At 45.1% G+C, this 24,926-nt stretch overlaps 1 protein-coding gene across 2 annotated transcripts in view; it reads right to left on the bottom strand.

The window, feature by feature from the left end:
• Positions 1–24,715, bottom strand: part of EDC4 (enhancer of mRNA decapping 4) — a 30,866-nt gene extending 6,151 nt beyond the window's left edge. Inside the window, exons 1-22 of one of the 2 annotated variants that reach the window (XM_083626417.1) lie at positions 24,537–24,715; positions 19,447–19,603; positions 18,817–18,928; positions 17,730–17,829; positions 17,376–17,565; positions 16,327–16,474; positions 15,824–15,928; positions 14,358–14,467; positions 13,900–13,983; positions 12,410–12,505; positions 11,921–12,023; positions 11,349–11,529; positions 10,048–10,120; positions 9,321–9,412; positions 8,502–8,698; positions 7,732–7,820; positions 6,775–6,928; positions 5,446–5,909; positions 3,931–4,029; positions 3,283–3,435; positions 2,559–2,595; positions 963–1,143 (exon numbers count right to left, since the gene is read on the bottom strand). In XM_083626417.1, the coding sequence (XP_083482543.1) occupies positions 963–1,143; positions 2,559–2,595; positions 3,283–3,435; positions 3,931–4,029; positions 5,446–5,909; positions 6,775–6,928; positions 7,732–7,820; positions 8,502–8,698; positions 9,321–9,412; positions 10,048–10,120; positions 11,349–11,529; positions 11,921–12,023; positions 12,410–12,505; positions 13,900–13,983; positions 14,358–14,467; positions 15,824–15,928; positions 16,327–16,474; positions 17,376–17,565; positions 17,730–17,829; positions 18,817–18,928; positions 19,447–19,603; positions 24,537–24,612 (3,001 nt within the window). In that variant the 5' untranslated portion in view covers positions 24,613–24,715. The remainder of the gene's footprint in view (positions 1–962; positions 1,144–2,558; positions 2,596–3,282; positions 3,436–3,930; positions 4,030–5,445; positions 5,910–6,774; positions 6,929–7,731; positions 7,821–8,501; positions 8,699–9,320; positions 9,413–10,047; positions 10,121–11,348; positions 11,530–11,920; positions 12,024–12,409; positions 12,506–13,899; positions 13,984–14,357; positions 14,468–15,823; positions 15,929–16,326; positions 16,475–17,375; positions 17,566–17,729; positions 17,830–18,816; positions 18,929–19,446; positions 19,604–24,536) is intronic. The other variant, XM_083626418.1, reaches the window with a different exon arrangement.
• Between the last annotated feature and the right edge of the window lie 211 nt (positions 24,716–24,926).

The raw sequence follows: 24,926 nt of genomic DNA, 5'->3' as shown, positions 1-24,926 counted from the left end.
CATTCCTCATACCTTACAAGCACCGCTGCCACCAACACCAGCAAAAAATAAATGAAAAAAATGTTTTTATATACACCTATCTGCATATATTGCCTTTGGAGTATAAACCCTACTTCACAGGGCTTTTGCAAGGAAAAAAATAGAAGAGCGCTTGGAAGAAAAGCAGGATACAAATGTAAGAACACAAGAAGAGCTCTGCTGGATCAAGCCAAAAGCCCGTCTAAGTCCAGCTTCCTGCTCTCACAGTGGCCAACCAGAAGCTTACGGCAAGCAGGACCTGAATGTTTTTCATTAAAAAACTTTTTATAATGAAGGTTAACAGTATATATTTAGTTTTATTTTTTACGTGGTATTTCATGCCTTTTCTTTCAGGACTGGAACTTAAGAGGCTCTTCTCATTGAAGGGGACCCAAGCACTAAGGCAGTTGTTTAGCCTTACCTACAAAGAGAGAGAAGGCAGAAATAACCATTCCTGGATAACCTCCACCACTGAAGGAAGAGAGGAAACTATGGAATAAATTCTATGGACAAATATAACAAAGGTTTTAAAAGGTGTGCATGATCAACACATTATATTGCACTCATTGTAACAATGCATTCTAAAATTAATAATGATTTAATATTAAGAATATCACCCATTTTCTTTGTTAGACTGGTATGGCTGTGTCTTTTTCCAGCTAAGCAAAAGCATTCAAAAGCATGGAGTAGGACTGATGAGAGGCGTGGCTTGGGAATGGGGTTTCCCACTCCAGGACAGAGCAATGGCTAAACTAGACACAATAAAAGTTAATGGACATTTCCCTTCACTCCAGAAGGCAGTCAGCTATATTTAAATATGTGGTTTTAAAAAAGGATCAGGGATTCCAACAGAAACTGGCCACAGTCCTCATAAGTGCTCAGCTTTGAATGGGACAAACCCATGACAGAGAAGGGCCCAGAAGGCACTTTTCTGGGAAGGATACGCTCCTGCTCTTGCTGGGAATCCACCACTCGCTCAATGTGGCCCATGAGGGAGCTCTGCACAGCATCCAGGTGGTCGGTGAGCCTCTGCATGAGTTCCATCTGGTTCTGTCTCAGTTCAACAATCTCCCTCTGCTGGGTCCTCAGAAGAGACAACAGCTCATCCTGGTACTCAGGAGCGACCTATTGGAAGAGGAGGCAGGGGAAATGTAAGCACTCCAAGCACTCTCAGTGGATCCTCTCTGTGTTACATGGGAGGCAGCAACATAAAGAGTTCAACCCAATGATAGGGAGCTATTTTAGAGAAGGGCAAACAAAGCAAATTTAGCAAATCTCAAGGTGCAGAAAGTCCCAGGCTCAGATGAGTATCCTAGTGGAGGAATATGGTAGGTAAACCAAAGGCAAATAAAAATATGAAGAAATATTCTAATTATTTATTTGTGCTTTTATCTTGTGTCTTTATCTTGTGAACTGCCATGAGATCTTTTGATGAAGGGTGGTATATAGTAATAGCAGCAGCAGCAGCAGCAGTAGTAGTAGTAGTAATAATAATAATAATATGAGGATCAACCACCTAAATTATTGAGTGTTGTCTCAATACTGGGTCATTTTAAAGAATAGCATGGAATAATCAAGCTCCAAAAAGATTTCTTGCTTGGTATGGAAATAATAATAATAATAATAATTTTATTTATACCCTACCCATCTGGCTGGCTTTCAAAACTCTAGACATCTGTTTTACTAAACAGGTTCCACTAGTGCTTCTAGGCTTGATCTGCAACACAGACCAGGTGGAGTGTGTGAGGCAGAAGCAATAAGAAAATCATATTCGGTCTCTGCCAGACATCAATGCAATCGCAGAAGAGCTATTGAATTCTGAGTCAATATTTCTCCTGAGGCAGACAAAGCTTTTGATTGCCATGAACAGATCTCAACATAATCCTTCATTTTTGGATTCCCAAAACAAATTTAGATGATGGATGAGGACAATCTATAACAGCTGTAATTGACTTGGTGTACCCCAAAACATCTGGACGGCACTAGGTTAGAGATGGCTGAACTATATATAAAAAAAGCAGTGGCCAGAGTCTTAGCAAACCAGACCAGAACATAATAATATTAAAAAGGGGCATAAGACATGGGGGTGTCCATTTACCCACTTATACACCTTTTAAAAATAGAGTCTTTGAACCCTAAGTCTGTACAATTCCATAGGAGGAAGAGATGTAGGGCATCCCCCATGGAAGGAATGTGGCACTGGTACACCTTGTCCTGATTTCATGTGGGGAGTGAGGGGAGCATGGGGAGAGAGGGAGAGGGAGGGAGGGGGAGAGGGAGGGAGAGAGAGAGTGCCAAAATGAACAAAGCTATAGAAGAAATGGAAGCTCAGTGCAAGCAGTGAGTTGGAATCTCTGGCAAAAGTGACTTTTCCCTCTCCCTGCAGCCTGCTAGACTAGGAGGAAGAGGGTTGAGGAGGGAGAGCGAGAAGAGTCCTATTTTTGATCCCTGACACAAGAAAAAGTTCCCCACCCCACCTTTTGGGAAGGAAGAACTGAAAGCTTTGCTGTATATGGAATTTATAAAAGAAAAATACTCACCTGCTGATCAAAGGCTCTTGGGGACTGTTGCACATCCCTGGAAATGAAGGGAAGATGTTAATGCATCGACTGCATGAACTGCACATCACAAGCACTGCATGCATAACCAGGGGGATTATACCAGAAATGTGGCCTGCTACAAATGTCCTGCTTCAAAAAAATAAAGCGTGACTTTTCTGACTTAGAAATGGCTCTGCTACAGGATGGTTACCTCTACACCCACCCACCCACCAACTGAAAAGTACAGAGAGCTGAATGAAGACTTAAGAACAAATTTTCTACACTTCTGCTCATCTCTTCTTCCCTAATGACCAAGAGGAGGAACAAACGCAGGATTCATTTCTAATTTCACCAGTTCCAGGCTCGCTGATACATGCAAAACAGGGATAATGGTTTAAAATAAATTCCAATCAGCTTCAAAACAAGCCGCCTTCAAGCCATCTGTGGGTTATGAAGCTGGCTTGTTTTGTGAACTAGGTTTTATTTTAAACCCTTATTCCTGGTTTGTATGTAATGACAAGCCAGTAATTGGGGAAGAAGCACAGGATCCTGATTTATTCCTCCTCCTGGCTGAGGAGGAGCAGAAGAGGGGAAAGCTAGAGCCTCAGGCTTCACAGGTTCACAGAGGCTTGGTCACTTAATACAAACCCTACCACCGTTTCCAGCCTTATAAGGAGGCTCCACTTTGCCGTCATTCCCAACCTTCCAAGCAGCATATGCTCACCCATCATCTTTCTTCCCCTTCCTCTTTAGCTTTGGGGATGCTCGAGGCGACACTTTGGCTTTCCAGTCCTTCACAGGCAGCCGCTGTGCAGCTGCTTTGGCACTAAATCCACCAGACGTAGAAGCCAAGCTTGCAACTTCATCATCATGGTCACTGCAGAGGGAAGCCAGTCCTGATGAGTACTTGCCCCAACACAGCAGTCTTAAGGCAGACCCTGTGGTCAGCAACAGAAAAGGGGCAGAAGCCACCTAAGTGGAACTGGGGTAATGCGCCAATTGACGCTGCCACGTTCTTCTACAAGAAAGCCGCCTCTAGTTTCAAAATTTAACAAAGATAGCTCCGCTCTTATCTAAGGGACCCAGCTTTGTACCATCATGATTAGCCAGCCTGTGGCACTAGTGTCACAGGCAGAAGGAGCCTCAGGTATTGCACGTGCCAGCAGGGAACACTCTTGCCTTGCATATGCTACATCCAAATTCCTAGTTATAATCAGCCAGTTGTTGCATGCAGAAGGTCAGAGGGCAGCATGTGCCCTCAGTGAGCAAAACGAGGCGAAAATTCAACTGATTCACTGTGCCCAGAAACGTCCGCAGAGCACAGCAGAAAACTGCAAAGGGGAAAGAGAGGGGGATTGGCACCTGCCAATACCTTTGTTCAGCGCTGGCATCCTGGCTGTCATGCTGCAGGAGGTGGTAGCTGTGCCTGTGGTAGGAGCTCTTGTGTTTTTCTTCCACTTCATTCCTGGGGCTAAGGGCAGGGGAGACCGGGGAAGAGGAGGAAACAATTCCATCACACTGAATTTATTCTGCCTCATTTTATTTATCTAACTTTCTTATATGCCCCTTTATGTTACACAGACTTCAAAGTGAGCTTCCATAGAAATATACAGCTATAGTAAGAAAGGGTTGTATAAGTACTCAGAGGAGACCCACTGAAATCCATGGGCCTATCTACTCTGAGCAGAACTAACATTGGCTAGAACTCAAAACAAACTAAGTATCATACCATTCAAAGTATACAAAATAATTCTTAGCAGTTTTCATGCCACTCAACAATGGAACAAGAAAGAGGGCCAAATTGGAGAAAACAGAGTCGGCTCCAAAGACTTTTATAATAAGCAAACAGGTCTGGTAAAACCCATTAACGTGGTGGCAATCCATGCTTATGAGTGGAGGACGTTCCATAACGAGGGTGCCACCACATATAAGGCCCTCTTCCAGGCCCCTGCATAATGAGCAGCACCCACAGGCAGGACCACTAGTAGCACCCCTATTGCTGGCTTCAGGGCTCAAGACAGTTGGTATGGTGGGGTACCTTGGCAAGTACTGAAGTCTCAGATCTCATCCATGCAAAGGATGGGAGCTGAGCACTCAGGTGCAAAGTGCTGAAGCTTTCTTTTGTGTGTGAAACACCCAGAGCAAGTACGATTTTCTTTCAGGCTGGCCTGTGGGCTCAAACCAAACATAGCCATTAAAAGAAAGGGCCAAACAGTAGAGCTGGGGTTAGGCAGCAATTGATTCAATGGATACCTATTATCTCTTATTTTATTTATAGCCTCCAAGGCAAGGCACATCACTCTCCTCCTCCTCCATTTTAGCCCTACAACCTTCTGAATTAGGTTAAGCAGAGAGATAACAAGGCCGCCCAGTGAGCCTCGTGGTCAAGAGGGGATTTGAACCTGGGTCTCTACAACCTTAGATTGACAATCTAATAAATACTATGCAACACTAGACATGACTGCAATAGGTGGAGGGGAAGTGGCAGAGCACAGGCTTTGCATGCAGAAACCCCCAGGTTCAATTCCTGGCATCTCCATTTTAAAAGACTCATGTGACAGGGCTGGCATAGGCCTCTCTATCCCTGACATTCCTAGAGAGCCACTGTCACCACTGCCTACTCAATGGGCCAGATGGACAAATAGGCTGACCTGGGATAAGGCAGCTGTTGATCTTCCTATGTAGAAAGGAGATGGGAGTTCAAGACAACATGTGATGGCCCATACCAGGGAACTTGTGACCCTGGACATCATCTTGCTGGACTACAACTCCCAACATCCAAAGCCATTGACTGTGCTGGCTGTGGCTGGTGGAAAGAGGACTCCAAAAACATCTGGAGGGCCAAGATTGGTGCTTCCCCAAAAGAAAGGAAGGAGATAGCAGGTACCTGTCCGCCATGCTGTTCCTGGTCTCCCTGGTGATGTCAGGGGCAGCTGGCCACGGTTGGCTCACACCAGCATCAGAAGCCACATTTTCCTGAGGTAAGGCTGCCTCCAGCAGCGAAGGCGCAGTCAGCATGTCCACTTCATTGGGGGCCATGTCCAAGGAGTGATGGCTGTGCTCCGAGCTGTGACGATTCCGCGGGGAGAGCAAGTGCAAGGCTGATGCTGCGGAAGCCATACTGTCCGCGTGATGGTTGGAATCCAGGATCTCTGTGGGGAGCCCAGGGGGGCCGCCTCCAAAGCTGCGCTGCAGGGTCTCAGAGGCAATCTCTGGGATGTCCTGAGACATGGCGGTAGAGGCAGAGGAAATGACGTCTGGGGAGCGCTCACGAGTAGGCGAAGACTGGGGCACCACCAGAGGCTCCACTTCCTGCCGCTCTAGCGCAAGAGGGGCATTCCCTGGGGAAACCTTGACCAGAGAGGGGAAAAAGTTAACCTAGGGGAAAAAGTTAACCTTTTCCCTTCCATTCTCCACACTACCTAGGAAGTTTACTTAGATGCCCAATTGTCTTGACAACCTTCCTTCCTAATCCCATTTTTTCTTTCTTACATTTTAAGTATATATAGACTGCTTTTGGAAGATGCCCCCAAAGCAGTGTACAATTAACACAGCAAATCAAAAACATGATTATGATTTGTACATAGTGAGGAAACAGATGAAAAGTTTTGCAATATTTACTGATCATTTTATTACTCTGTTTTTGGTAGGCCTTTCCCTTAGAGAGCTTAGGGCAGCATATATGATTACCCCAGTTTTATCCTCACAACATGAGATAAGCCACAATTCTATGATTCTAGGTGGCACAGGAAACTCAGGGCTGAAAAGAGGTCATGGGGAATACCTGTATATCTTTAACACACAGCTTGATACAACTATATGTCTTGGGGCAGCTTACATAAGCAAAGATATTTTTCTACATGCAATGACCACGTTGTGGCACCCCCTCTTCCTATTTATGGGGAAGAACACATGCGTTGAACTCAGTATGGCAGAAATCAGATAGTATACCTGAGACCAGTGCACTCTAGTGCAGGCGTGAGGAACCTTTGGGCCTCCAGATGTTGGCTGGACTCCAACTCCCATCAGCCCTAGCCAGCATGGCCAATGGTTAAGGTTGATGGGAGTTGTAGTCAGTAACATCTAGGGAGGGGGACTGGTTCCCCACCCACTGCACCAGTGGCTTTGGGCACCATACCACATGCACACCGTGTGGACGATGACACAGTCAGGGAGAGAGGTTAATCTTTGCATGCTCATAGAGAATCCACCTTACCGGGATGGGGGCCTTTGGGGTCAGTTTGTCAGGAAGGCCAGGGAGGAGGACTGAATGACTTCGAGGGCTTGTCTGCAGACTTCCACTGCTGCCGCTTAGGGTAAGGCTACTATCCAGCTGCATCTTTGGGCTCAGAGACACTTCTTCAGCCGGCCTGCAGCGGGCAAAAGGCAAATTTGTCCATAGAGGTTACAAAAGAGAGTGGTCTTGAAAAGCCCAATTAAAAATCAGCCCAGGGAGAAGGGTTTCGACTACAGCATGCTTAAGGAACTGTGCCATTGACTTTACTGTCCTATGGGACTGTCACCCAAGCAACGCTCTCATAAAGAAGACTTCCTTGGGAGACACTGTATGGGAGAAGCTGAAACAATGAATGCTGAAAAGCTAGAAGGGGACCTACAAGAGGTGGTCATCCATTCCCTCAAGTAATTCAGAGCTGTGGTGAGAAGCTAGTGGGAGAGCAGTGACTGCAGTCTTACTTGTCTCACTATCTGTTAGTACATGAGAAATCTGAAGCCTAATGGCCCCTCGTGGTTCTTGCCTGGTAAACAATGCTGAACTGGCCTCTGTGCTCTTCTATATCCTACAGCTATATTCCAAGGAACAGGGGTTCCTCCCCTGTCCTGCAAGTCTAGGATCCTCCACTATCTGCCTACAAGGTCACTTCATTACCAGCCTCTGCTATTTATTCCTATTATATGAAGCAAAACCTACAAATCTCAGGAAATGTTCTGGGGAATTGAGCCGAAGAACAAAGGGGATGCCTCTCCTTGGGAATAGGAATAGCGCATTTGACAGCTGCAACTCTGAAGATGACAGAAGCTCCACCTTAAAAAAAGCTCAGTGAGATATCCATGTGAGCCATTTCATTTTCATGCCTGATTCTGAAGGGAGTCTCCTTGCCCTTGAAAGTACTCAGTGGGTAGCACTGGGAAGGAGTCCTTGCCTAGGGCTTACCTGGGAATGGAGGGGTCACTGACGGAAGAAGTGCTCATGGTTGTGACAGCTGTGAGGGAACTAATGCTGCTTCCAGGTGACACCGTGACCTGGCACAGAAAATTCAGTGGTGTTAGAAAACTTAATTGAATACATACACAGTATTGCCTGCTAGTAAACACTCCTCTTGTACTACATTATATATATATATATACATATATATATATATGGAGTAAATTAACTCTGCACCACCTGAAAACTATTTTGCCATTATAAGAAGCACCATACTCTCCTTACTTCTGCTTACAATTCTGATTTTTTTAAAGCCTGTTTTTAACTTTGACTTTTACTGACATTTTCAATGTATATGTTATATTCTTAGTAAACAGCTCAGAGGTTTTACTTACAATTAAGTGGCATACAAAGTGGTATACAAATTGGGTCAAATAGTTAGTTCCAATTAATACTTAGAACAGATTTGAGTAACTGCTGGCTTAAAAATATATACAAGGAACAGTGGAAATTGCTTCTCTGTTCTTTATTGTCCTGAGTACCATCTAATCCAGATTCCCCCCAACATGGTGCTCTCTAGATATTTTGGATGACAACTCTCATCAGCCCCGGCCAGTAGAGCCAGTAGTCTAGAAGTCCCATCACTCCAAGCGACATCTGGAGGGCCACAGGTTCTCCACCCTTGCTATAAGCAATCCCAAGTCTTTTACGTTATAATGTCCAAATTGAAGGCAGCAATGGAATTTGCTCCCGTCTGAAACACACTCTAAGGCGGTTACCTGCTGCAGAGATGTACTGGGAGTCATGAATGCATCTGGAGTCATGAGCTTGGGTTTTGTGTCATTGGAAGGGGAGAGGAAATCCACGGGAACAGATAGCTCTGAAATGCGGCGCAAGTCAGGCTGTGAGCCATGCACGGATCCCTTCTCTGATCCAAGCCCTTCTGCACCCAGGTCAGCAAGGTGATCTGGGAATGCTTCAAAACACACCAGACAGTTTAAAAGCAACTTGTACAGAGAGAGAAAACAGACATTTAAAACCACACAGCCTCCTTCCACCAGCCACTCAGTTAAATTAATATTAACACACACAGGTTGGGGAGGGGTGGGGGTACAGATTGCAAGACAAACCAAAATCCCTGGCTATTCCCAGAGACTTGGCAGCAAAAGTCAGGGCCAGGCAAGATTTTGTCCAGAGGCAGAGAAACCTAGGCTATACAAAAGTGCCTTATACCAGATCAGACTCTTTGTTTATATAGCCCAGCATGGTCTACTCTGCCTGGCAGCAACTGAAAACGCCAGGGACTAAACTTAGATATAAATAAATGTAATAAACAAGCCAATACATCTACTGATGTACTCTACCACTGAATTAAGGTCCCTTTCCTGAAATGAAGGACCACAATTGACAAAAGGATTGCCCACAGTCCAAAAATAACGCAGCAACTACAACAGACTCGGTATCCAGAATTCTCGAGCACTAGCAAGAATTTCCATTGTCAGCTCTGAGAGATAGCAAACATTCAAATTAGGGTACCTTGATATCAGATGGGATAGTCAAGTTAACAAGGGAACACAAATATTTTTTAGAGGACTCACCAAAATCTTCATGGGAGCCATGGGGAGGAATTGGAGCAGCTGTGTCTGGACTATGGAGAGGCTGGAATCTGATCTGCACATCCTGAAGGGCTCTGCAACATCCAGATAGATTGTTTTGGTTTACAAACTCGGCCTTGATAGGCAAACAGCATGCTAAACAAGCAACACTGCTTTGTGCAAAAGAAGACCAGTAGCAGACAGAGATTCCATTAAAACAGTGTACTCCGCTGTCACTTCTCATTTGCACCTGACACTTGTAGCTTGTTTGCTAAAGCGTCATGCACAGGTGCAATTGGGTCCCCCTGCTCCCCTGCACACACATGCCTTGTGATCCTGCAATCCACAACATCCCCTATTAAAGAGATGTTCATAATCCCAACAACAAAATGTTTGCATTATCTGCACCTAATATTTGCATTGCATTCCAAGTGCAGAATGAGGGTTTATTTGGTACATAAATGGAATTATTTTGGTGAGAACCACTTGCATTATGGTGTAACCCTTTGGTCACAAAGCCCAGGACTGCTGTTTTGGGAGCAGCAAGCAAAGGTTATCTCTGTTTGAAGGAAAAGCATGAAAGGTCACTCCAGGACAGCTAAGACAAAGTTACCTATGGTATCATTCCATCTTGTGGGCTGGCAAAAACTGAGCCTGTATTAAGTCAGTAAAGTCTTGTGACAAAATTAAAAGGCAGGCCTGGAGAACAGCTGTCCTACAAAATACTCACTTGGTGTGGACACAAAAGAGTTTGATAAGCACCCCTGCTGCTGATTCTACTGCTCCAGTACCTTGAGTACCTTCTAGGAAGAAGAAAAAAAATGGATGAAATTTTACTTTTCTTTATAACAAAATATATACACTGCTTGGTTGTTATAAAACTTCTAAGTGGTTTACAAGAAATATTAAAATAATTTTTAAAATATTTTTTTAAAAAACATGTTTCTTTCCTGTTTAGCAGGTAAAGCCTCCTTACTCATCTTCTGAGTAAAGAAGGATAAGGCTGCTCGCAGTGTAAAAAAATGCTCAGGATGGTTGCTCTGGGACAAAAGTACAAGCCTTACCTGCTCTCAGGCAGAAGGAGCCAAGGGGGTATGCACCATTCTAACACTCAACACTTGAGAAGAAAGACTTTGACAGAATTCCAGTATCCCACAAAACCGTGGTTCGTGCTAACAGCAGTTTAAAAACAAACCATGGTGTGCTCCAAAGGTAGAATGAAACCATCATTTATACTGTGTGTTTTCTTGCCTACTTCCCGTGGAATCCCTGGGATGCCGTCCCTTAAATGCTCTGCTTTGGCCTATTGCAAAAAACTGACAGTCATTAACAGTCATCAACAGGTTTACCATACCCACTGAGTCAATCACCCATCTCCTACTACCCTCCTGAGAAAATCCCCACCCCACCCTCCCACTGTATATAAAGGTCTGGCGACTTCTGTTTCAGTGTATCTGAAGAAGTGTGCATGCACACGAAAGCTTATACCAAGAACAAACTTAGTTGGTCTCCAAGGTGCTACTGGACAATTTTTTTAATATATTCCGACTGCACCAGACCGACATGGCTACCTACCTGAATCTAGCATTATCTGTTGTTTGCTTCTGTTTTGGCATCTTTGTCTTACATTGTTGATATATTGGCAATCACATTAACAGCTGAGACCAAAGCAGTGGGCAAACTGTTAGCTGGGTGACCACTGGGAACCCAAACTGAGAGCCACTCAAGTACTTCTGTTTCCATCCAATCAGGCATGGCAGACTTCCAAACCAACAATTCAGACTTCAGTCCAAATGGCAGGTTTCAAGTCAGCTTCAAACTATGAGTTTCACATTATAGTTTGTGGGCCAATGACCAATCATGATTTACAGGTTTGGATACCATGACAAACCAGTTAAACTTTGTAAACCATGGTTTTGTGTGACTAGAGAGGCAAAGCTTGCATAGCATTTGGAGAATCAGGCTAGCTACCAGAGAGACAGTCATCTTTCTCTTCCTTACTTTTGATGAGACACATCTTTTATCACTCACCTGCACTAAGGCCATCGGTCTCCTCTTCCGCTGGCAGGACCTCTGTGTGTCTCAGCCGGCAGCGGCTGACCACCTGGATGCCAAAACTCAGGACTGGATGGGTCAGCAGAAACTCTGAGATGGAGCTGAAATAAGCTTTGCCCTCCTCCTGGTTCTGCACAAGTTCCATTACATACAAGACCTAAGAGGAAAGCACCAGGTAGATACCCTCTAGTAACGTAAGCAATAAGGGGCTCTTGTACCAGGAAGAACACGTGTGCACCTGCACCTTGGGGCCAAGGAACAGGCTAGGCACAATGGGAGAAGCCAACACACCGCCTCTCCCCAAACCCAGCATGAACGTTGGTCAGCAGTACTGAACTAATTCTGGATTCACAGATCTTTTCTGGAAACGAGAACTTTTAAAAGTTTACACCCACTAAAAGAAACCGAATGCTTTGCTTAATCAAACAGCTGCTGCTAGCCCCAACCATCTCTTTTATATGTTAACAACAGGCCCCACACTCCCTAGCCTAGCAGTATTGCAGATGCCTTTTCCTCTTGCACCCAACCTCTCAATAGAACTTGCCTACCTTTCTCTGCACATCACTCAAAATCAGGTATTCAGCTGAGAGATCCAGGCAGGCCTTCAAACTAGGAAGGACACTCATGGAGCTGAATATATCCGGAGAAAATCTGAAAATGACACAGTGAAAACAGTTTCCCTCAGATGTCTACTAATAATCTTTCTCTTTAGTGACGTGTTGTGTGCATTGCTGAAGCCTGCCTTTTTAGGTACATAGAGAGCCACCTTATACAGAATCAGACCATTGGTCCATCTAGTTCAGCATGGTCTACTCCGATTCTCCAGAATTTCAACCAGAAGTATTCCCCAATCCTTCCTAGAAACACCAGGGATGGAATCTCGGAACTTCTGCATGCAATACAGATGCTCTAACACAGAGCTAAATCATTGGCAGGGGGACAAAGACTGTTAGTTGCCCTTCTCGGTTATCCTTCTACACACACACATTCATTACGGGCTCCTACCATGCACAACTGATGACTAGAGCAATACTTACCGGACAGTCTGTAGGCAGGTCCATGATACAGTGCACCACATCTTCAGCTCTCGATTCTGTTCTGCTCCTGTGATGAGAAATCTCCAGAAGGGAACTCTGCAGAAATGAAAGGATGGATGAGAAGGAACGAGTGATGACTAGAAACGGCCATTTTGCTTGCTCCATAGCTTTATTAATTTGTTTGCCTTCACACTATTCCAGCCACGTGAGTGGGGAGTCGGGATGTGGGGAGATGTTGGCTGTGCTCTGTCACGTTCCCAACAGACCTCCAAGTCCTCCACACATTCAGGCTCAACTTCTGCCATGGGACGCCTCCTCTATCTGTGTAGGCTTCCTGCGCCATACAGAACTCTCAACACGCAGGGACCTAAATCATGTGGGGCGCCTATAGAAGTAGAAAAGGCTCCCCACTGCAAGACCTTAGCCAAAACCCATAGAAGTCAAGATAGCTATGAGCCCTCAGGAACATAATGAAGGTGGTGGGGCCAATGAGCACACCCCTACTTTCCTTCTCCAATTGTGTAGAGGGGTGAAAGCCTGAACAGCAAGCCTCTGACAATTCTTAACTGGCAGATTTTGTCTCATACAAGTTGACACCTCTCCTCAAAAACAACTAGCCACCAGACTCTCTTAACTGGCTAGTCCTCTTTGCTCAAACCAAAGCATTACAAGATTGTGGTACAGAGACTGGACCTATAGGACATGTGAATTGTACTCATATGTGCATAGGGAATCCAGAAGCATACCACCAGCTGCTGGGAGCATTCACCCATTCTCCTGTGGGTCTGCTCCCCTGTCTTTTAACTTCTTGCAAGGAGGGGGAAGGAAGAGGAAAGAGGGGTTGTTCTTTCTGCGGGGCACATGGGTAGAACTGGCACTCAGCATCTGCTCCTCATTCCATGCTGTACTTGGGAATGAGGGGCAGGTAGGTAAGGATATCAACATTTTCTGGCACAGCAGCAGTGCTAGGTCATATTATGCCACACTCTACTCTTACTGCAAACACAGGGGGAGTTCGTTTTCCAGTAACTTGTTCCCTATAATTTACACAATCCTAAAAAGAGTACAGAACTCAGGAACCTTAATAAAGCTTATGGATCAACAGGCAGCCAGAACCGATGCCAAATTTGAAGCCAGAGACTAGGTTCCCAGTTCACATCAGGCTCACAGACACTCCAGCCACAAGTGTTCAAGTAATGAGGGGAACACTACAAGGCATGCCTATGTTGCATCCCACAATGCTTCAGAAATAATCTTTAAATTAAAATTACAGACATAAAGGCTCCTCCTTGCCAGCACTTATACCTGGAGGAATAGAGGAACTATACTAGAAAGTTGTAAATGACTGATCTGTAGGGTCCTCTTACTTTATTATAGCATTGAACCTTCGTGGGGTAAATGCAGAGCAAATGTATTTATTTTTCCATACAGTCCTGCTTCCCACCGGAAATGGGACATTCTTAGCAAATAAAAACAGAATCATGTCTTACTCTGGATCTTGTTTTTTATGGTTGTCACAGAACAGCAAGCAGGAGAGAGGTCTACCATCATGAGGCTTCCATTCATGCAGGCACCTAGGTAGGAAATCAAATAAATGATGACTGAGAGCCCGCTCCTTCATAACTGCAGGTGTGAAATGGCTCCTTAAGTCAGCAACTTGCTCTCAAGAATCCAAACATTATTTACATGTGGACAGTCAGACAATAGAGCACAAGAACTTTAATAAAGCTTGGAGGTCAGATGCTTTGGACTACAATTTCATCAGCCCTGGTCAGCATGGGAAAGAGGATGATGTGAGTTGTAACCCAAAATATCTGGAGAGCACCAGGAATATTGTTGTAGATCAACAAAGTCATGCCAAATTGAGACTATGTTTGGAGCAAAGGACTGGGCATGTAAGTAGGTTTGAGGCACACCAAATCAAGAGACACTGAGCTTCTGAAGTTACCTTGGTTCATCCTGCCCTTCTATGTAAATCTGCCAGAATTTGACAAAGCCATCATGGCTTGCGGTGGCCAAGACAGTTCCATCTGGCGAAAGGGCTCCCTCACTCAGACGCTAGACAGGGACAGGGGAAAAAATCAGCTTTCACTCAGCAATACAACTTCAATGAAATACAAAGCAATGACCTGGTTTGCACCCAATGCTAAGCTGTGGTTTATTTAGCTTAAATGTGCTTGCTTGTATGCCGGAACCCAACCTGGTCAACTGTGGTTTGTTTGTGGCCAAGAAACCAGAATACTGTATGTAATCATGGTTTAAAACTGGCTTATGAATCGTGGCTTGCAATAACCATGGCTTCTTATTACACCTGAACTTAATCCTGGTTTGTTTTGGTACCCCACCCCAGACCATGACCCAGCTACAGATGCACAAGTGTTTAGAAAATGCAACCAATGTAAGGTGAAATAAGCTGTGGTCACTTTGCTCATCTGTCATCCTGGTTTGTTCAACAAAGCAAAGTTACAAGTTAGTGTTACATGTGAAAAAAACCAACATGGTTGTGATATTCATGTGAATCGCATTAATAACCTGATGTTTCTTTCCTTCTTTCTTTTTATACAGTGAATGCTTATCAATTTTTATATCAGCAGCAGCACATATTGCCAATTTGAGCCAAAGTACTTTCGATTTCCCAGGTGTTCAGTAAAGTTGATAAAAAATTAAGACATTTGGGGGGATATATGTTACAGCACTTTTTCATTCTGTATTCTCCAGGCGACATCCTCCATCACCATCTTGGGCTCAGCTGCCATCAATGCACTGACTCCCTCTGACTCTGACTATTTTAACTTCTCCCACTACTTCATCTATCAGTGAAATGTCAAGCGCCTTTCCATTCACAGCAGGACTCTTACCCAGTCATGCTTTCAAACGCTGTGTCCTCTCACCTCACTTCCCATTTTAAAGAGGCTTCTTTTGTCCCCAGTGCTGTTAAACCAAGACATAAAGCTGTGCCATACAAAGAGCCCCCTTAAGAAGAGGCTGGAAGTTTTCCACCCATAACCTTAACAAGAGTGCTTTGAGGGGGAGGGAAATACTGTCACAAAACCACACAATGGAAAGGTGAAAAAGATGCCATCTTTACTTGTCCAGTCATAAAGGCCTGTTCTTTGCCATATGGGAAAAGCAGGAACTCAGCAACAGTCTAATAAGCCCCAGCAAACATGTCTATGATCAGGGATGATAGGAGTAGTAGTTCAGCAAAATCTGCAGAGCCAAAGGTCCTCTGCTTCTGGTCTTATAGCTCACACACTCAGACCCTTTTGCCATTGATCCCATAAACCAAGTGGATGAAGCCACAGGCCTCTTCAGAATATTGAAAACTGTTGGATTAAGGAATTAAACATACGTAACAGATGGCTCAGCTCTGTAACGGGAGACAGACACCAATGACAGCAGCAGAACTCTTACCGTGCTGTGACCTTTTACCACAATAAAGCCCTCTTTGATGCTGGTCACTTCCACTGGCCATGAATTATGATTGGCTCGGATTATATCAAGGTCCCAAACCTCTGCCTGCAAAACGAAGAGAAGAAGGGAGCACACAAACTGCATACTGAAGCTCTGCCAGGAGTGAACATAAAGTCACCTGCCATTCCAGTTGCCACCTCGCTCTGCATTCACTATCCTCCCATGAACTCTGCACCATCTCCTGTGTTTATTCCTCACAAGTACCACACCCAAAAATAGCACAACACAACCACACTTGCCAGACTTACTTAAATAAAAGCAGAGGCTGACTTGATAAACTTGTACCAGTTTACATGCTGTGAGGTGCTTTGTGCATGGATGTATAAGAACCTGGAAAATTGACCTAACTATGGGGCACATCTTTCTAACTCCTTATCTACAACTTATTAGTACCTCAATACGAACAACCGCCTTACGAAAGAAAAGAAATCAAAACTGCTTACCCTATCCTCATGTAAGAGTGCCAGGGTCTGACTGCCTTCCTCACAGCTCTCCTCATTCTCATCTGGGATGAAGGGACACCATATGATCCTCCGGGAGCTGTTCAGAGGAGTCCCATCAGGTCGCTTGATGTTTACCAGGATCTCCTCTCTGATCACCAAGTTAAGGAACAGCTACAAATCACTTTCCTTTGTAGTATCAACTACTTTGTGATTTATCCCAGATGTAGTAGAAACAAACACAGAGCCTTGCATAGTCGGCTTTGGGAAGGCAGTGTGAGGGCTGAGTGGGGGGTGGGGGCATCAGATTTTGGTCTCACTCCACCCACTATGCAACAATGCAGTGTGAGGCCCGCAGGATCCGTTTTGAAGTACTTTGCAGCCCACTTGGTATGAAAAGTTGGGCCGCCCTGTGCTAGGTAGTAAACTAGGATTAAACCACAGCTTCCTGGTTTGGATGTAATGGGTAACTGTGATTTAAGCACAACAACAATAATAACAGTAATAATTTATTATTTATACCCCGCTCATCTGGCTGGGTTTCCCCAGCCACTCTGGGTGGATTCCAACAAAATGTTAAAAATACAATAAAAACATGTGAGAAACGCGTGTGAGAGTTTGATGTCTATTCTCATCTTAATGTGCCATAGTTTATTAAGCCACAATGGTTACTGCCAAAGGGGACCTTTGAGTCACAATACAAGGAGTCAGAGTCTTGTTTCCTGAGTGGATAACTTGCAAGAAGAAAATATGTATAATGCTTGGATGCTGACTGGCAGAAATAAATACCAGTACATAAATACTAGTACATCTCTTTAAGGCAGGGATGGGGAAACTTTGGCCTTCCAGATTTTCTTAGTTGTCAACACCCATCAGCCCCAGGCACCATGGTCAGTGGCTAAGAATGACAATATCTGGAAGGTCACATGTTCCCTGCCTAAGATACAGAAATAAACAGTGCCCACTTCCTATCTTGTAGTTACAAAGTTGCCTCAGTATCTAACAACACTGCAGCTATCTCCTACGAAGAACAGTACTAAGAGATAAGATACTGGATTTTTCCATTCTCCATGGCCAGGCGCCAGACAAAGAGGTTGCCAGCTTCATCCAGGCAAGCGAGCTGGTTGGAGTTGAGGTGAGCAAAAGCCAGGTCTGCCACTCCACCTGTGAAGCCCTTCAGCAGGGTTCGCTCTGCCGTGCTAACGCTCAGGACCCGAACCATTGCAGAGCCATTGCTGGCACCTGTCAAAGAACAGCAACAAGAAAATGACAGTTAAGATGGCTTAGGCAATGCCAGTGTACTCTCTACAGCTGTGGGGAAAGCAAGGGGACCTCAGCCCAACACAAGGCCACTACAAGAAGCCTAGCCTAGCCAAAAGAACCAAGTTGATGGAGAGATGCCTCACCTCTAATGGCATATGCCAGGTAGGCATTTGACACAGCAATCAGGTTACCATAGTAATATTTCTGCTCCCAGTCATACCTGGCCACTGGCTGGATTTTTACCTGGAGGGCAAAAAAGAAAACAAAGAGCAGCTGAAGTGTGGAATTAAATTCAACATTTGCCAAAATAGGGACAAGGCATCCATCGCTGAATATAAAACTGTAATATCATCTATATATGCTGAGGAGAGAGGAAACAGCCAACACCTAGTTCAGGAGTCACCAATCCTGCTCCCTTCTTCAGGAGATGCTGGGGACTGAACTGGAGACCTTCTGCATGGAAAGTATGTGCTCTGTGTGGCACTATGTGAACGAGTCTTTAGGGACCTTTGGGCTCTTACACCATAATCCTTCTTCCCAGGTATCATGATTCCCACTGCCCTCTCTGGTTTGCAGAAACTGTTTCAGATGAAATTGCAAGCTACAGTTTGTCATAAACCAGGAGAAGGCAGGGAGGGAATCATGGCACGTGAAAGGAAGGTGATAGGAAAGGAACTCAGGGATGTGTGAATTCTTAAGGACTTTTTTCATATATCATCAAGTTGTTAAAGGCTACATCTGAACCAGCCCAAGACAGCAGTTTGAAGCTAGTGCCTCAATCCCCAACCTCACACAACCATTTTCTTGTGAACAAAGGCTTCCCATGGCACTTAGGCCTATCACCACTGAACATTAGAGGGAATGCTAATATGCACAGAAAACAGGCAATTCCAAGACTGAGGCATGAATGCCTGTGTTAAAAAAAGTCTAAGAGAAGCACCACAATACTCAATCCACCCCTCCAACGTATTACGCTCTTCAGCCTCATTCACCAGCAATCCAGGCACTGACTCCTTAAATCAGGGATGAGGAACCAGGTCTCCAGATGTTGAACTCCATCTCTCATCAGCCCCATTCAGCGTGGCCAATGGTAAGAGATGGTGAGAGTTGTAGTCCCATGACATCTGGAAGATCTCAGGTTCCCCATCCCTGCTTTAAACGCTTGAAAAGATGGCAAGTGGTGCCCCAACTGATTTTGTACATTGTCCAGATGAATCTTTCCCCTTTTACCTTGTTGCTCCCTCTAGCTTTACTGGTGATGCTAGAGTCGCTGCTGGCTACTATCTCAACATCTTTAGCAGTTATCACCATACAGGTAGAGCTATCATCTCCAGAGAGGCAGCTAAAAGAAAATGATAAGAAGAAGTCAAAACAAAAAACCTCAAAGACAAACAGCTTTTGTTATGGCGAGCTGGGAAAAAGCTAGAGATATGCCTACTGAAGGTCCCCAATTAAACAAACATGCCTGTTACTATGAAGTAGCAATTTTACCACTTGTCTTTCCTGCTGCAAATGGTCTTTCATGGACAAATGAGCGTTTTACTGGAAGCAACACAAGACAGCAAACGATGCAAACCACAAGTTGCAAACCTCAATCCCAGTCATTGTCAATGAAGCCTCCATTACTGTACAAAATGTATCCCCATTAAGCTGTGTATGAATGCAGTCCCTCAACTGTGGAGACAACACAGCATCTTAAATTTGAGTCTCTCTGGAACAGAAGCTACAAACAATGTTACACAACTTTAAAGCAGTAATCAAAAAAGCAGGAAGCCCAGTCTTTGTAGGAGCAATTACCGAGCTGAGATTTTTCAGCAGACCTATGACAAGCTCTCCACTTTCTCCCACCAAGATACCTACATGACTTGCTTCTCCTGAAGTGCTCCCAGAGGAACTGCTTGGGGTACTGGCTTCGTCAAGGAAGCTCCATCTCCAGACGCTATGGGATCTGGCACCAGCAAACCATTCAGGTCTCCATTGTATGAAGTGGATGATCTCTGGTTTTCGTTGACTGAACCTAAATGGGGGGAGGGGGGGACAGAGCCAATGTTCACATTTACGCAGCCATTTAAAGGGTCATGAAAGTTTCTGAACCATACAGTCTCCCTTTGATGGTCCCCTGTCCCAGATGAAAAGAACATAACATGGGAGAGTGGTTTCATTCAAAAGAAATGCCAAACTCTCTCTCTTTCTACTGAAACAGGAAACAAGGAGCCCATCAAGATAGTAATATTCTAGAGAAGATATGAAAAACATTCTGTCCAAGGACAGAAAATCTGAATCAGTGGTTCTCCTCTACGATAAAAGGGCAAGTGTTTTGCTCAAGGAAAGACGGCTTGAGGATATAACGCAAATCCTGGCCTGACTGCACTGGCTGCCGATTAGTTTCTGGGCCCAATTAAAGTGCTGGTTTTGACCTATAAAGCCTTAAACAGCTTAGGACCCCAATACCTCAAGGACTGCCTCTCCCCATATGAGCCGATAATCATCATCTGCAATCATCATCTGAGGCCTTTCTTTGTGTGCCTCCTTCATGAAAGGTCCAGAGCAGGAGTTAGCAAACTTTTTTAGCAGGGGGGCAGTCCACTGTCCATCACACCTTGTGGGGGGCTGGACTATATATATATTTTTTTAAATGAACAAATTCCTATGTCCCGCAAATAACCCAGAGCTGCATTTTACTCATGTAAAAACATGCTGATTTCCTGACCGTCCATGGGCCAGATTTAAAAGGCGATTGGGCCGGATCCAGCCCCCGGGCCTTACTTTGCCTGCCCATGGTCCAGATTGTGCCAACACAGGAAGGGGATATTTCTGCAGTGGCTCCCTGTTGGTGGAATGCTCTCTCCAGGAAGACTTGCCTGGAGCCTGTGTTACATATCTTTAGGCACCAGGCAAAAATATATCCCTCTTCTCCCAGGCCTTTGGCTAATTAAACAAACTATTGCCTTTTAAAATGTGTGTTGGGGTTTGTTTTTTGGTATTGTTAGTATACTACATATTTTTGTGATTTTATATTGTAAACCACCCTATGATCCTTGGATGAAGGGTGGTATAGAATTATTAATTATTATTATTAATCAATAAAAGCATGATGGATGGACACAAAGACTATTTCAGCCAAAGGCTGGATTAAAAAAGAAAGTTTTAGAATCGCTATGAAAGCTCAATGGAGAGGTAGTTCCTCTAACCACTCCAGTTCATTGAGAAGCCTCCATACTATAAGAATAGAGGAGAATGGAAGGGTAGACAGGGAAAATGAAAATTGTGGCCTGCTTCTCTTCTGGTTTCCAAGTTTGGAAATTATAACTGAGAAGGCTCGCCTTCTAGCTGTGCCTATCCTAATGAGCCATAAGCATGGAGCCAGCAACACCACTTGATGACTAGGCTTCAACTGGGAAGGATTGTGTGGGGAAAGGTGGTCCCCAAACTCTTGATGGGGCTATATGATTTTGCCAGAACACTTAAAAATCTCTGGATAACTGCCATTCCAGATGCTGACTTCTGTTTGTTCCTGAAGGCTAGAATAGACCTGGGAAGGGAGTTAGAAACAAACAGACCACGGAATTAGAGAAAAGACAAAAATCAACTTTTCTAGGCAGGTTTACCAGTAGCAAAACAGGACATACGGGCACAGAACCTATTTCTGCTGTTTCATGTGCTGTCAGAAGTTGGGGCTCAGCAATCCTGCTGGGTAGATGTTAGAAGGTCAAAATCAATAGCTTCAGCCATCTTGAGCCAGGGGATTGTTGCGGAGAATCCAAAAACCCAGGGCTACAGAAGTCAGCTGATGATCCTGGGTAAAATTCCTACCCAGTCCCCTTAACTGATGGCTAATGCTAGTTTCATACTAGAGTGCAGCATGGCTCAATGCCATAAAGTAACACCCGTGAGAAGAGGAAAGGTGGGTGGGTGGCATGTAGGCTGAGCACACAATGGTTAGTTCTGTACAGACAGTGAATGGACCACAGGGGGAAAGTTCCCTCTCTGCCCTCCTCAGGCTAAGGTGTCGTCGTCGTCCCGTCCCCCGTCCCCCCGCTTGCCAAGCCATAATCTGATTGCCTGAGGAGACACAGAAGGCATGTTGAGGAAAGGCAGAGCTGGCCGTTGTCAGCTGACTGTATGCCTCACATACGATGTAAGTTCCACCCAACCAGAACACAGGACCCTCCGTGAAAATGGGGTCCCAGCCTTGTATGAAAATGTACATGCCTATGGTCAGAAGCTCAGGGGCAGAGCACATGCTTTGCATGCAAATGGTCCCAGGTTCAATTCCCTGCATCTTCAGGTAGGGCTGGGAAAGATTCTCAATTGAGGATCCTGCCTGAAGTCTGACTGGAAAGCAGTTGCCAATTTGGGTAGACTCAAAACTGAGTGAGGTGGATCAATGCTCTGGCTTGGTATAAAGCAGTGAACAGCAGTGAACGATGTCTATATATTCCTATGCTGATCAGTGAATCACACAGAATACTAAGAATCAACTTTCGCTTTCATTTCACTTAGTTTCACATGGTTTCTTGTGGTTACAGGGACAGCTGAATAACAAAGATAACGCCTACTGGAGGAATCAAAATCCAGAGCAAGTTCAAGGAAAGGAAACTAATAGTAGCAAAGGCATTTCCTATTTTCCATTAGAATAAAGAAATTGCCTACTGCAAATTGAGTTAATATCCATATCATTGCCCTCCACACCCAGTAATTCTGCAATCAATCCACACTCTGCCCTAGGATATGTCAGTGATCTGAATATAGTAAGTCCTTCCTACAAATAATTAAGAGATTGGTGAATACTTTACAGCGGAGCCTTTGCTCAAAAGCTGGATATACGTGCAGCACAGTAGGAACTAAATGCCACCATTTAGCCCAACAGAGCTGGGTGAGGTTATGGCAGGAAATGTCAACAGGCACAGTACGCTGCTCACATGAAATGGTTACTGCTGCAAGCACCATGGAAACAGTATCTCACAAAAGACAAAAAGGGAGGGGTCTGGCTGGCACAGGAGAAGTTCAGATAAAAATCTAGGATGCATCCTGCACCTAAGTATACTGTATTAGTATTATAATATGTGCAGATAGGTATATCATATTCATACTAGCCATTCAGTTGTTTTTACACCAATGGAGAAAGACAACATTGCCCCCATATACCAATGTTCTTGTGTTCATGACTTATGAGGCTAATGCAGTTTCCAAGGCAGAAATGTTGTGATTTCCTCCTCAAATAAAGTACAGAACAGCATGCTAATTAGACACTTTACTAAAGCAACAGGTGCATTCCAAACTATCCCTTTAAAGACAAACCTCTTTCATACTCTGCACTGCAGATATTTCTAAATTTATGAAATTTCCAAAACTAGAAAGCTACTCACTCAACTTTGTCCATCACTCCATCCCCACATCATTCTTACCACGATACTAACCAGGCAGATCACCTATCAGTGGGGAGATAGCGTTTCAGCAAGGGCACTATTTGATTTGGCTGCCTTGTCATGTCCAGTGCAGGATACATCCTGGAGCACTGCCCAGACCTCCCTCTGGATAGGTAAGGAACCTGCTCAGGTATGACTCTGGCATGAGCCACAGTCTTACCCCTGCCTTCATCTTTGCCTTGTCTGGATTCAATCTCAAGTGTTTTGTTTATGTCATCCACTTGCCTGTGGCCTCCTCACACAGTTCAGATCTGAGGCAGCCATTGCTGGACACTTACGTAATGAACTAGAAACCTGGGTGTCACCTTCTTGTTAATTATATCCAACTCCAAAGCTCTGATAATATTTCCCAGCACCTTCATGTAGTTGTTGAGAAACACAACTTGTGGAGTACGACAACTAACTGTGCCCCCTCCAAAAAAAATTCTGAAAGCAGCTGGGGGGGGGAGGCATAGGAGTGGGAGACCAGGCACACCAGATATATATTCAGTATACAAAAATGTTATGATCTACAGCAGGAGTGGCTAACTCATGACTTGGTAAGTCAGATAAGGCCATCATTTTTTTCTGGCCCTACAAGACCCTACCAAGTGGTAAAATAGGGTTTAGATCTGACAACACTATTGCTCAGTCCTCCTTCCAACTTGAGAAATGTAGCAAGAGCAGCTATTAATACAGAGAATTACAACTGGAATATGACTACAAAAACAAAGAAACCAAAGAACGTACATTAAGGAAAGGTCAAGTCATCCGGTATTTGTTAAAGTGCCATAGAATAACAGTACTGAATCGCTAGTTGTTCATTCTCAGCGCCAGCTTGAGCAGCCTGGCCAACCCCACCTTGCCTAGAGTGCCTTCACAATCATCTGCAGATATATGACACCAGACTCTGGGCTGCAGGCTTAAGCTGCAGGGAGAAATGGCCTTTAAAAAAACAAGCAGTCAAAGTCAAACCAAGTGCCTGCTCCATTAAAGAAGGGGGCGGGGCAGAAGCAGAACATGAAGGGGGTGGGGTAGAAAGAGGCAGCCACGTTTGAAAGAAAGCTGAGCACCACACTCCACCAAAAAGAGCAGAAAGTACTGATGCAGGAGCCACAGTTGCAGAGGACCTTTTTAGCCAGATGGGACTTTCTGGCCCCAAACGGGAAGCCCCATCCTTGAGTTCTGGTTACTCAGAGGTAGGTCTCCACTGTGCTCAAGGAGGCTCACTTCCAAACAAGTAGACGCAGAATTGCAACCCCCCACCGTAGCCCGGCACAACCAAACAACAAATCCCATCATGCTCCGTTGGGTTTACTCCCAAATAAGCGTGTATACAGGATCGCGACCCCCTGGGCTCTTCTCCCGCCCGTCGCCTCCCGCCCTCCTGCCAGCGCCGTTGGCGGCTTCCCGCTCACGCGGGATGGGCTGAGCGAAGGGGAGCACCGCCGCCCGAGACCACGAGCCTCTCACTCCCCAAAGGAGCTGCTTCCAAGGAAAACCCCCCGCCTTCTTTTTAGAGTCCCGGCCCGAGAGCCTCACCGCTCGGCCGATCCAGCTTGAGGATGTCTCGGAGATGCTGAGTCGCGTCCTCGATATCGATGCTCGCGGAGGCCATTGGGCCCCGCCAAGTCCGCCAGCAGTACCACAGCTACCGCGGCTTCCACCGCCCGGCCAGGCCAAACCCCGCTTCTCCGCCCCCTCTTCCGCTTCCGGTCCAGTCATTGCTTTCCTTCCCCCCAGGCAAATGGTATCCAGACGTCCGGGTTCCGCCTCTTCAGGCAGAGAATAAATACAGATACGAGGCAGGCAGAAGCGCGCAGAAAGGAGAACGAGGGCCAGGAAGAGGGCTCCCCCTCGCACGTACAACCTGTGGCCTTTTAAACTCTGGGTAGGTGGGGGGTATTGTTTTTATGTTCATTTATTATGTAT

This window comes from Podarcis filfolensis (assembly GCF_964270895.1).
Source record: "Podarcis filfolensis genome assembly, chromosome: 8".
NCBI classification, from domain to species: domain Eukaryota; kingdom Metazoa; phylum Chordata; class Lepidosauria; order Squamata; family Lacertidae; genus Podarcis; species Podarcis filfolensis.
The sequence above is the reverse complement of the archived record's forward strand: the minus strand, read 5'-3'. Positions and strand labels throughout refer to the sequence as shown.